Below are 13,923 nucleotides of genomic sequence, written 5' to 3' on the forward strand. Positions count from 1 at the left end.
TGGATCTTGAAGAAAGATTGGAAAACTCTTTTGAATATCTTAAGAAAATATCATTTTCCTGGGAAAACTGTGGAAAAACTTGTCTTTGGAAAACCGATTTTGAAAAATCCTTAGAATTTCTTGAGAAATCGATTTCTTGAGAATGAAGTTTTCTTGAGAAAATCTTGAGAAAATCAATGATTTCATGATGTAAATGTCATGAGTGAATGAACGCACTTTGAAAAGATTTTCTAAGAGATTTGTTGGAAAAATATGCATTAAGTCAAGATAAATCCTTCACATATCCTGACTGTGGCCATGAATATGTTCAGAATTTAGTTGATTTGATGCACATGATTTTGAAAACTTTGGAAATATGATGTGCATTTTAAGATAGCCTAAGAGTGTAGGCTCAATGTGACTAGTAGAAAGATGACGGATCTGGGTCTCGTCCATATTCCGACTAGGGCCGTAAATATGGATCCCACCGAGTCCATCAACTCCCTAAGAGTTGGTGCACGTGCCATTCGTGAACATCCATAGTGCTTTTGAAATAAAATGCATGAATCATATAATCAAGATATTGCATAAATTCAAACTATATGACATGCATCCTAGTCTAAGCAGGAAATTAAATCTCTTATTCCAAAATTTACATTATTACATCACTAAATAAAGGAAATAAAAGAAATTTGCAGACTTCAACTCCTTCTTTGGAATGTCCCTGCCAAGCTTGAAATAAAGTTAGCTCAAATATGTGGGTTTTTCCAAGATTTTCCAATAATATTATGAAATTATTGGACTTAATTGGATATAAACCCTATTCTCATGCTTCCTTGATATTTAAAATGATGAAAATGCAAGAAATTCAGTGGAAAACAGTTTGAAATTCGGAATTGGGGTCAAAATGACCAAAATACCCCTAAAATTAAAGTTACACCTTTAAAATCAGGGTTTTTTGGAGGAAAACTTAGTAAAATTGGGATTTCGAAATTCAAATTGAATTCAATGATGATGAAATGCAATATGACATGCTTCTAAACACATTAGGACTGTAAAATCAGAATTTGGTATTTTGCAATTTATCAAAAATAGCGATTTTAGCTTGTTTTTCGCTTGGATCTGGGTCCTGCGGGACCCTGTTTTGGTATTATGGATGATCCGAACCTCAAATGGATTCCAAATTGCACCAAATTCGGTATGAAGCATCTAAACACTCTGATAAACAGCCTAGAATGCTAAAAATCATGAAATGATATGATTTAAATGCCAAAATTCAAAGAAAGTCCTAAAATGATGGATTTTGCCTATGGATCCGAACCAAATGCAATGCCTAATATGATAATGCAAGATTTATACCATGAAAACTTCTGATATTTTGCAGACTGCTAAAATACCCGAAATGGAACATTTTTGGTTTTTACAGCCTCGGGATTTGAGCCATGGTGAGTTCAATAACAGGGATTTAGTTCTGACAGAGGTAAAAATCACACTAATCTGATGTAAAATGCTAAACAAATACAAAACGGCCATGAAAATTTATGAAATTAATCAGAGTTATGCACGACACCTACATGAACAACTTTAATGTTTATGACTTCGGCATTTGATCAACGGAAACACAAATAAAAATATAACTATTTCTGCCTAAACTAACAGAACAGACAAATGTAGCAAAACAAGGGGCTAACAAAAAAAATCCGAAGCATGGGTCAACACTGTTCTAAAAATTACAGGCTTTCAGATTCAAACATAGGACATCTCGGACACCACTTTCACTTTTTACAGTTTTGGATTTGGAGCAACACACAAAGAGAAACCATAGCCCTAAGTCGATCCAAGATCTCAGAGGCCCAAATTAGGCTCTGACACGTGTACCGACATCTCGGATTTTTGTCAGACATTAATAAAAATCAGAAAAATCTGATAAAATCATATTACAAACTAGACATTTTCCCGAGTTCCAAACATCTTTCGGATCGGAAATCGGATCTCCCATGAGGGATATCTCGATTTTACAAGTCGGAAAATGATTTTCAAAACGTATCCCGGGTAAAAAAACCCGACTTGCCATTTTGAATGTTTACCGCAGTAAACAAATTCAAATGCCTCCGAATTTTTGGCAAAATTTTAGGGACACATAAGGGCGCATTCTGTGATTTTTTTGGGATTTTTAATAAAAAAAAAATGCATGAAATGATGTGTGGACTGACTGACAAAAACAGAGACCTACTGAAAATAAGCAGAATTGAAATAAATGCTAAATTAATCCTAATTAATTCATGAAATATGCTAAATGAATGAAATAAAATGCAAATTAAACCTAGCTAACTATATGAATGTTAAAATCATCAAGGAAGCATAATGAAACATTTTTATATACGTCGTTTTACGAGAATAGCTCAATCCATCCCTCGGATGAGCTTTTTCTTCAAACGACTCCCGATTCGGATTATAGAGTCACATCAAGGGGAAAAGAAGTGCACCTTGTTTCGTTACGCAGTGTAGGAGCTCTTGAAATGGGCAGCTATCACGAGCTTCCTTCGTCCTTCGCTCCAAGCTTCGGATGGTTCACAAAAATCGACCTCTGTTGGAATCGAATTCGCCACAGCACGAGCTCTACTCCACCTTTCTTCAATGAGCCAAAGGGGGCACGATTTCCAAAGTTCAAAATCGGATTTTAGGAAGGCTAGGTCGGATTTTGCAGGTTCACAAGAGCTAAAAAAAATCCTCCCCTAGGCTGGGCGTGAACCCTTGTTTTTATAATTTTTCTGAAAATTTTTGAAATTCAAACAGGTTCAATCTGAGCCCTCCATGTGGCGCCATCTCAGGGGGTGCCATCTGGGGGTTTGAAATTTGAATTTGGCTTTTGCAGGGAGCCCTCAGGTGGCGCCACCTCAAAAGGCTATTTTGATTTTTTGAGAAAAATAAAAATGGAAATTTTGTGGGTCAGACACCTCAGCAGGGGGAATTTGGAATTTTTTTTAAAAGTTTGCTTGATTCTCTCTGCAGGGAGTTCCCAGAAGGTGCCACCTCAGAGGGTGCTCTCTTGGAGTTTGAATTTCAAATTCACTTTTTGTAGGGAGTCTTCAGGTGGCGCCACCTCATGGTGGGCTACCTTTATTAAAAATAAAATAAAAATAAAAATGGAGCCAAGTGGAGTCCTGGAATGGTGCCACCTCAAAAGGTGTTTGACACATGTCAGAAGGACAGAGCAGTGGGCTCAGAAGGCGCCACCTCAGAGGAATTTGAATTTTGTTTTTTTCTGGTGAAAGAAGATCTGGACATGTGGCAGTCCAGGATGGTTCCAAGTGTCAGCCTGCTGGAGAGGCTTTCTCAAATGGCGCCACCTCAGGGAGAAGTTTGAAATTCAAATGGAGGTTGGCCCTGGAGGAATGGAGGATGGACATGTGGCGCCACCTCAGGGTGGCTCCTACAATGCCATGTGGCAAGAGGGAGGAAAAAGAGGGCAGTGACATGTGTCTCCTACTTTTCTGAAGAAATTAGGGAGAGGACATGTGTCCTCTACTTTTTCTGAAGGAATGAGAAGGAGACATGTGTTACCTACTTTTTCTAAAGAAGCAGAAGATGACACGTGGCAGAGGGATGAGAAGGAGGTAAGGGACATGTGGCGCCCTCACAGGCCATCTGGAAAAATCAGAGCTTCGGATTTTCGCCACCTAATGCCTTGTTTGAATTTTAAATGGTTTGCTTTTTCTGAAGAAGGCCAGGAGTGACATGTGTCTCCTACTTTTCTGAAAGAGGTAGGGAGAAGACATGTGTCCTCTACTTTTTCTGAAAGAAGCAAAGAATGACACGTGGCAGAGGGGAGAGAAGGTGGGCCAAGCCATGTGGCGCCATCTCAGACGGGATGAAAAAGGTAGGAGTTCTTGATTTTCGCCACCTATGAGGAGATTTGAACTTTTGAATTCTAGTTTTTCTGAAGAAAGCAGGAAATGACACATGGCACTTGCTTTTTCTGAGGAAATGAGAGCTTGCCATGTGTCCTCTGCAGGAGACACTCCAGATGGCGCCACCTCAGAGGAGACAAGCCTACCTTTTTTGTAGGAATTTAGGAGTGACACATGTCCCCTACTTTTTTTGAGAAAAGTAGGGAGAGACATGTGTCAGGCTACTTTTCTAGAAGGAGGGAGAGGTTGACACGTGTCCCCTGCAGGAGACACACTTCAAGTGGCGCCACCTCAGAGGAGACAAACTCCACTTTTTCTAGACAGGACAACCTATGACACTTGGCATCTTCTGGTAGTCTTTGAAATGACACATGGCGCAGGATGGATAGGGTGACACATGGCAGATAAATGGGATGACATGTGGCGACTTCTGAAGGTAGCCCCACACTGACACTTGGCATGTGGATGAGAGGAGAGAGAAAGGACAAGTGGCACCAATCCAGGGGACAAGGCTCCTATATTTTTGGGTTTTTTTCAAAATTCAAATTTTTCAAAAAAAAAAAAAGCTTGTGTGACACCACCTCAGTGTGGGTCCCACATTGCTTCTTTGAAATAAGGATAAAATAACAACTTCTTTTTGGAATTTTCATAAAATCTGGACTAATGGGCAAAACAGGAATTTTGGAAAGAGTTGGCCCTTGTAGGTCGATTTTGTAAAAGAAAGATATTTGAAATTTGTCAAAAACGGCAAAATCTGAGGTGAAGTGACTGAAATCCACATTAAAAACTATCCAGATCGTTTTCCTGAGAAAATATTTTAAAATTCAGAGTCCTGGGGGTGAAATGGGAAGAATTGATAATTTTGAAGACCCAGGGTTTTGAAATCAATTTTGAAAAGAGTTGAAATTCTAATCTGGATTGAAAATTTTGAAATCAAGAGTTCTGGACCTCGAAATGACATGCTTTGCAATGCAGTGATTTGAAATGCTCGTGCAATGATATGCAATGTCATGTCTTATGCAATGTAACCTTGAACCAAGACTCTGGAGATGTCTGTCTCCTGTCAGGAGTAAAATCTTGAACATCTGAGATAAAAATAGAGAAAATTTGAGAGTTTCAGATGAAATTTGGACTTTTGCAAGGTCCGGGCTCAAAAAAAATGACCATTTTGCCCTCCGACGATTTCAGAGGTTGAATGATGATGTTTGGTGGAGATGTAGGGGAGGTGAGTGAAAATTTGGGGTGTTTACAGAGGGGGGCACCGCCACCGCGGGTTCACCGAAGGGAGGCCGGCGGCACTGCAGAGCACAAGGGTTGCCGGCGAATGGGGTTGTCGTCTTGCCTGTGACTGAAGGGGAACGCTGGAATGGAGGGGCAGAGCTTTAGAAAACTGGCTAGGGTTTTACCCCTCGCCTCTTTTGGCAGGCTCTAGACTCATCGAGAGCCCGGGTCTCGGTCGACTCGGTTTCACGAGTCCCGATTCGACTCGGTTTTCCGAGTCATGAGTCGACTCGGTTTCAATCAAGGTTAGAATATAAACTTTCCTGGAGGCCTCGAGATTCGGGATGATTGTCTAGTTGGAATGTTAGAATATTTTTCAAGTGCACATGGAGGATTAGACTCTTGTCGCCTGGAATATTGAATACTAGTATCTCTATGAACTTCTTCATTTTCAACATTAAGATCAATCATTCTTTGATCATCATCAAAGTTACAATCAAGGTCATATTCATCAGATGTTGATATTAGATCTAGCAAAAAGGAGTACTCAGTGACGTCTTTTAATTTTCTAAAATCAAAGAAGCTCTCCTTTTCAAGAAAGGAAACATTTCTAGACACATATAGTTTATTATTTTTGAAGTCAAAACATCTATAACCTTTCTGGTTTTCAGCATATCCTAAAAAGGCACAGGGAATCACACGAGGAGAAAGTTTATCATTTTTGTCAGTAAATATGAAACATTTGCACAGTTTTACATTTTAACAGAGCAGTCATCTGGAATTGCCACAAGCACTTCTTGTGACAATGTAGAAGTGATATAGGCAACCAACGCCTGATCTCACTTCATCCAGGATACATACTCAGGATTTCTAACATAGGTAATAGAAAGATCTTTCTCACCATTCTTTTCTTCTTGTGGTATGAATTCTGGAGGAACAGGAACAGAACCATCCAGATGTCCAGAAAGGTCCTGACTTCTTATGAATGGTATGATTTGTTGCTTCCAAGTTAGGAAATTGGAATTGTTCAGTTTCTCAGACACGAGTTGGCTGAGAAAGTTTGAGGAAAGACCAGACTGAGAATGAGGGAATGAGTCCATATTCTTTTGAAGCCAAAAACAAGAAGGAATAAGATCCAACCAAGAGAAGGAATAAAAAATAAGAAATGGCCTTACGACAAAGACCCAACCACAATTGAATTCTAGTATAATTCAGAACATAAATTTTAATATCAGAGAAGTCTAAAGACCAGACTAGTTTTTTTTTTTTAACTGATGAACACGAGGCAGAAAAACAGGACTGCATAGTAAAGAATCTGTTCTGAATAAAATTCAATCAGTAATAGGTACGTTATTTTGAAAATAATGTGTTTTCCTTTTAGAATAATGAGAAAACAGGCAAAACAGAGATGAAAATGAATTCGAAGATGAAATTATTTTAATCAAGATAGATCTGGGCGTGCAGATCACAATCTGATCTGACGTCAATATGCAAATGAGTTTGGAGTGATCCTTTTCAACTCTTGTAATCACACATAGATCAAAAAAATTGATCTTGCTTGATTATTTTGCTTATGGATGGGTAAGATCACGTGCAGCAATGTGAAAGAAGTAGTAGATATGACAGAAGAACAACAGGGAATGAAAGAAGGAGGAAATATGCCAACGTGACCAAATTTCAGTTTTGGATTTTGGAAATAAGAGAAACACGTTGGCTTAAATAAAAAAGGGGAATCAAAAGGAGGTACTTGAAGAAGACAATAAGCAGATTAATGATGTATTTCAAAAGAGCAAAAAGAAAGAGGAGAGTACGAAGAAGAGATTTCAGTCTAGACTGCAGATTTAAATACAAGAGAAATCGATAGGAAAAATGAGAAAACAGGTACCTTAGAAGGAGACAAATCAGTCATAGAAGGAACCGATCTTTAATATTGAACCTGCTGCTCTGATACCATGATAGAAATCATGGTTTCCTTTCTTCATCTACAAGCAACAACATAGCATGGGGAGAGAGAACGAGGCTGCAACAAAAATCCCTAATCAGGGTATTCATTTTTGCTTCTCTGATTAAATACACACAGATACAATAGCTAGGGTACGAAAATACCCATTACATGTTATGATAAAATTATAGCATGTCATTAATGAAACATTAATGAGCATGTGTTTAAAATGAAAGGAATTGGGTCTGGATCTTGAGATCCAGACTTTATACTAAATGACAGTATCTTTTCACGCCTAACCCGTTTATTAAACGGGTCGGGTTCGTGTTAGGGGTATGCCAACCCAGCTGACCCGTTTAATAAACGGGTTAGGCGGGCGGGTCAACCTGCCAATCCGTTTACCCGACCCAACCCGTTTATAAACGAGTTGGCGGGTCGTGTCGGGTTACCCGTTTAATAAACGAGTCGGGTTCGTGTTTGCCACAGCCGACCCGTTTAATAAACGGGTCGGGTTGAGGTATGCTGACCAGCCAACCCGCCGGGTCGACCTGCCAACCCGACCCGATTGCCACCCCTAATTGAGATAGGCAACAATGCTCCATCTTGAGGTGTTGCAAAGATATCTATCGAATTGATTTATGAAGTCAAGCCTTGAACTCTCTTGGAGAATTTGCAATTCTGTTCAGAAAATTTGAAGTGCTAAACATCTTGAATGCAACTCTTTCTTATTAAAGTGGCAAGTCACCAATATATGGTTGCTTCTTTTCATAGATATTATTTATCACCATAAAGCTTCCTAGAAGTTTCACCTGAATCTCTGCCTTTTGTAATATTGCTTTTACATGAATTCTTTTCAAATGGCCCAAAAGACATGGCTTTATAATTTGGCTTCAACATTTAAGCTTATGATCATTTGTCTCTTTTCTATTCAATGGTACGGAATTCACTCTCAAAGAAAATAAAACCAGAGGCGGTTCTTTTATGCACATACATGCAGGTCATCTATTTTGTACTTCAAAGGAATTGGCATAAGATTCCTTTTTGATGAGTAGCCTTTAATTTTTTGAATATTCATGGCCCATCTCAGTATCATTTCATTGTGCATGAATTGATTAATCAGGCTAATCGGATAACAGATATGTTAGTTAATTCACAAGGCTCCAAACTGACTAATAACAGTATCTTCCAACATATTCTCTCTAAAAGATAAATATACTCTTTGTTGTTCTTGTAACTTCAATCTCTAAGAGGTACGTAAATGAGACCAATTTCTTGATGTCAAATTCTTGAATTAGAAACTTAAATAGCCTTTGAAATTCTATATAATATTCCATTGAAATAGTTTGACCAAAATATGCAAGTAATATCATTTTCAATACTCCTTGAGAAGAAATAAAAAATGAATTGAGATTTGTTCACGCCCATGCTTGAAATGAGCAGTACTACATCTTTTAAGCAAGTAATTCAACTTTATGTTCATGTGGTGAAGACGAAGAATAGAGAAGAGATAACAGGAGGTACCACAGGGCTGTAAAGTGCCTCATATGGTGGGTGATGTCGCAGTCAACTCTCTTGTATGTTATGTCTAACTTTAGGTTAACCTAATTACACATATACCTTTTGAAAGGTACACCTTGCCATGTAATGATATAATATGACGAGCAGTGCTTCATTGGCCTAATCATAGCACTATGGATATTGTTTTGTTCTGACATTGTTACCGTGCCAGTTGTAATTTTGACATATAAAATGTCATGAGCAGAAATTCTCTTGATCCAATGTTCACAGCATAAGGAATTGATTTGTATGTGACAGTTGACACTATTTCTTATTCATTATGTAAGTTGTACAAGTGGAATTTGATTTTCGCACGTGCATGGTATAGTCAACCTCTCTCACGCTCTCTATAAACAGGCAACTAACTACAATTTGTATTCATACATGTGCATATATGTATTGGATAAACTGGGAGCTATGTCACATAGGTACGGGTGCAGATGCGGGGGCGGCGATGCGGCACTTTAAAAGAACTTGGGTGTGGGGGTGCGGGAGGGTATATATATATATATTTTAACACCACCCCTTTACCCTTTCTCGTGGTACCCCATTCTCAAGCCCCATCCCTCTTTACCCCTTCTCGAGGTACCCCCTTATTTTTTTAATTGGGGGGGGAGGGGGGTGCTCGAGGTACCCTTACCCATTATCAAGCCCTGTCCCTTTTTTTAATGGACAAAGTTAACCAAGTCCATTTTGGACAATGATAACCTTGGGTGCGGGTTGACCGAATTGGGTGCCACACCCGCGTCGCGTCAACGTGGGTGCAGAGGCCTCTTTGGTGAGTCCCTGTGACATAGACTGGGAGCATGTCTGTGCTCGCTAGTATGTCTAATGGCAATAACATGTGAAAGATTTCCAAAGGCTATTCGGTTGGAGATTTTCTCCTCGTTTTTAAGTTATATTGTCCTAGTCCAATTTGATGATTTTATCAGGTGTTCTCCAAATATTTGGTCCTCTTCTTTGATGTTCGGATAGTAAATATCAGGGATAGTCCATATATTCTTGTCTGGAAAGCTTTCCAGCCAATTATAAAAGTTCAATACACGGTAGTATTGCTCACCAAGTCTGATGAATAGCATATTCCTTTAATAAGGAACAATTTCTTAATCTACCTGCCAAATTCCAATTGATGATATCCTGCTGTGGGGCTTATATTTTGCTGACTGTACAACAACTGTAGCTATGTACAATATGTTCAACTTGCTTTTGCTACAAGAGATGATCCTTTTCCCAAAATTTTACAGGTAAGGAGAATTCCGCTGCATGTTGATCAGTGTGGTGATGAAGAACAAATTGATATTGGTGCACAACCAAAGGACTTAAATATTGCACTTGATAAGCCCGAGCTGGCATTGCTTTCAACTGATTCAGGAGTAATCATGCTTCGTGGATCCAAAGTGTTGTCAACTCTGAATCTTGGGTTTGCTGTGACGGCATCTGCAATTTCACCTGATGGAAGTGAGGCCATTGTTGGTGGCCAAGATGGGAAACTCCACGTCTATTCTGTCAATGGGGACACTCTCACTGAAGAGTCAGTCCTTGAGAAGCATCGTGGTGCTATTAACGTCATTCGTTTCTCCCCAGATGCCTCTATGTTTATTTCTGGTGATCTCAATCGAGAAGCTGTTGTATGGGACCATGTCACTCGAGAGGTACCATCTCTCTCTCTCTCTCTCTCTCTCTATATATATATATATATATATATGTGTGTGTGTGTGTGTGTGTGTGTGTGTGTGTATCAATCCTTGAACACAAGCACACACACATAACAAAAAGAAAACAAGAATTGGTGTATGTACAGAGTCTACAGACAGTATGCGAGGGAGATGCACATTATAACACTTTGCAAACCATGTAAATCCTTTTTTTTTTGTCTAAGAGAAATAATTTAAGCCAGGGGATAAGAAATCTTTCAACAAGCTTACAGAATAGATCAAATTAAGATTCTTAACCACCAGTCCTATTCCGACCAATCCAAGCTAAATCCCCATCTGGCCATTTTATTGGCACAATCCAAAGCTTGTTTGAACAACCACTGAAATGCTGGATAAAACCAAAACAAATGCTCAATTGTTTCGTTCTCATCGAAACAGAAGTAGCAAGTACTTGCAAGCTGGAAACTTTTGTCTTTCAATTTGCACTGGTTATTAACCTTATCAAGTGCTAAGAGCCACACAAATATCTTGGCTGTAGGAGAGGGATGGAAACCCTGGACGGTGTCATTTGGAAAGTGGTCTACATCTTTACAGCCAAAAGCATGGCTAAATGAAGCTATAGAGAACATAACACATCCGTCACATTTCCATATAAGGAATTCTCGCTGTCAGAAATTTTCCATGGGCCTAAAAATCCAATAGCCATAACCAAAACCAATCTTCTACCTCTTGCTCCTTGAAATTCCTTCTGAATTCAGTGAACTAACTAGCTCTTCCTTTCCAACATTCACTTACAAGTATGTTGTTATCTCTGTTTATGTGAAAAAACGGTGGATATCTTTCAGCAAGAGTTACATCCCTGGACCATAAGTCAGTCTGGAACCTCAGCTTGACCCCTTTGCAAGCTTGATTTGAACCATAAACTTAATTACCAATTCAATCACCCCCCTTTGCAAGGTCGTACTCCCTTGAAGATTTGATTATTTGGTTCCAGCCAACCACACCACCAGCTGAGATAGAGCTACCATTTGCACGTACCAATCCATTTATCCCCTTCACCCAAGCCTATGGGACCAAAAAACAAGTTAGATTCCAGATTTGTTCAAAGCTAACAGTCAGATCTGCCTATGATTCCAGTAAGTGTTTTAAAATTTAACATTCAAAACAAAGAAATCTTCTGAAAAATATTAAATCCATAGAGAAGAAAGAGGTTAGAAGATTAGAGGAAAAAGCATGAAGATGAGATTAATAGATCACTTCGTCATGGCTGCTCTAATTCTGTGTCAATTTTTGTCATTTCAATTTGACTCAATGAAATAGGAAAGAGAAAATGAATATTCCAACTACAACAGGTTGATGTCCCAACTCATTAATCACATGGGATGATCTCTCATAATAGATTAATCCTCACTAGGATTGAGTTAATTTTTTTTTATTAGTCAAGCTAGGTTTGCCTGAATATGGCCCGGTTGAGATAGTGTGACTCCAACTGGTACTACAAATCAATTACCCGAGCCATTGATGACAATGATACAATACTAATGCATGTTACGTAAAGCAAAAATAAAAACACATATTGAAGAAATGCCACGTATCCTTACATCTTGTCCTTAAGAGTTAATTAAACAGAAAGATGAGCATTGTCAGGGATAGAATGGGCATGTTACAAGCTGTCTGAAATTACAGAACACAAAAAATTTGACATGAAGCAAGTTGAAGGAACTGGGAAAAGGAGGAGCCCAGTAAAGATTGGAGATCAGCAATAAGCAGGAATATTACTATTGGGGACCATAAGTTTAGCATTAAGCAACAATGGGATTACAAAGCAAATTGTGGTGCATAAGACAAATACCAGTTTTGATAATAATGGTGTACTTTGCTATTAATTGCATGTTCTGGATTTTCATGAGAAGGTGACAAAGCAATCAAGACCTAGAATGAATTGATTCGGCGCAATATCCCTGTTATGAAAAATGTAGTAGACATTCATTCTATTGTATGTCAATGGCATTCTAGATCCAAAAACCTTGAAAATTCTTAAGCATTTATGGCCTTGTGTGCGGTATTATAATTACCCTTGTTTTCCTAGACTACAAAATGCCTATGTCACACGGACTCGACTAGGGAGGTGCCGCACCCGAGTCAACACGCCCCGACACGGGTGCGGCTTCGGACTCGGCCCGGACTCGGTCAACGCCGAGTCGGACTCGGTCAACGAGTCCAGGCCGCATCCGTCCACATTTTGGACTCGGTCAACTTTGATCGAGTCCAAAAATGTCCATTTTTAAGACAAAAAACAAAAAAAAACAATTTTTATATATCTTTTTTTTTTAATATATAACCAGACTGTGCAATGCATGCAGTTGCACAGTCACAGACTGTGCAACTGCAACTGCACAGTCATTGCACACAGTCTGTGTGACTGTGCACAGTCTGCACAGTCACAGACTGCATTGCACAGACTGTGTGCACAGTCTGTGTGACTGTTTCACAAGTCACAACTTATGTAAAAATATGTATAAAACACGATAAAAGGTAACCCAACCATTTGAGATAGCTAAATAAATGCTTTTCCAGTTTAAAAAAATACTAGTTTCACAAGTATTAGAAAAGCTAGCTTAAGAACTACCATAAAGAAATGGGAATGCCAAATTGAAACTTTCGAAAAAATTAAGGTCATAGTTTTGGCTACTTAATTTTAATTGTTTACTAGAATTATATATATATATAGCCGAGTCCCCGTGTCCAAAATTTTTGAAATTGCGCCGCACCCGTGTCGCACCCGCACCCGCACCCATGTGACATAGCAAAATGCCATGGTTCAATTTATCAGGCACAATGTAAATCCTATATGGTTTTTTAATTTTCTTTTTGTTTCCTAAATTCTTTTTACACACATTAAAGTAGTGGAAGGCTGTCATGCTTCATCCATGTTTTTTTTTTCTTTATTTTTGATAGATTTTGTCACTATATTTAAGTTGTTCATACTTCTAACTTTTTGGTTCCCATTTGCATAGTCCATCTCTCTTTCTTCCTTTCCCTTCCGCATTAATCCTTTTTAGAAATGTAATGTTAATTACCAAGGTTTGATTTTTAACTTCCTGAACATTTGTCTCACTAACCAGTTGACTATCTTCTGCAGGTTAAGCTTAAGAACATGTTGTACCATACTGCTCGTATAAATTGTGTGGCTTGGTCTCCTGATAGCACAATGGTTGCTACGGGATCTCTAGACACAAGCATAATTATATATGAAGTTGATAAGCCAGCTTCAAGTCGTATAACCATAAAGGGTGCTCACTTGGGAGGTGTTTATGGATTAGTTTTCAATGATGATTGCACTGTTGTAAGCTCTGGTGAAGATGCATGCATTCGTGTGTGGAGATTAGTGCAGCAGTAACGGGATCGTAACTGCAATTGATGGTTGATTTGGTTTTGGAAGCAAGTTGTGTGGCCTTACATTTCTTGTTCTGTGCAGTCTTCGTCAAAAGAATTCTCTGTTTTGTTTGTAGGAAAACCCTTTCCAGTTTGTCTTTGATTGAAGACTAGAAGAACATAGCAGAATGGCTCGTGTTTTGATATGATTTTGCTGATGTGAGTTTTTCGCCTTTTTGGGTTATATTGGGTGTTTTTTTTTTTCCTTCTCCTTTTGTCGGTC

General features: G+C 38.8%; 1 protein-coding gene across 1 annotated transcript in view; it reads left to right on the forward strand.

The window, feature by feature from the left end:
• LOC149829704 (actin-interacting protein 1-2-like) overlaps nt 1-13,665 on the forward strand; it is a 65,582-nt gene extending 51,917 nt beyond the window's left edge. Inside the window, exons 5-6 of the mRNA XM_090015266.1 lie at nt 9,855-10,262; nt 13,408-13,665. Coding sequence (XP_089871392.1) covers nt 9,855-10,262; nt 13,408-13,665 — 666 coding nt within the window. The remainder of the gene's footprint in view (nt 1-9,854; nt 10,263-13,407) is intronic.
• Nucleotides 13,666-13,923: the final 258 nt, after the last annotated feature.

Source organism: Nuphar pumila, chromosome 8, assembly GCF_984573655.1.
Source record: "Nuphar pumila chromosome 8, dmNupPumi1.hap1.1, whole genome shotgun sequence".
Lineage (NCBI taxonomy): Eukaryota > Viridiplantae > Streptophyta > Magnoliopsida > Nymphaeales > Nymphaeaceae > Nuphar > Nuphar pumila.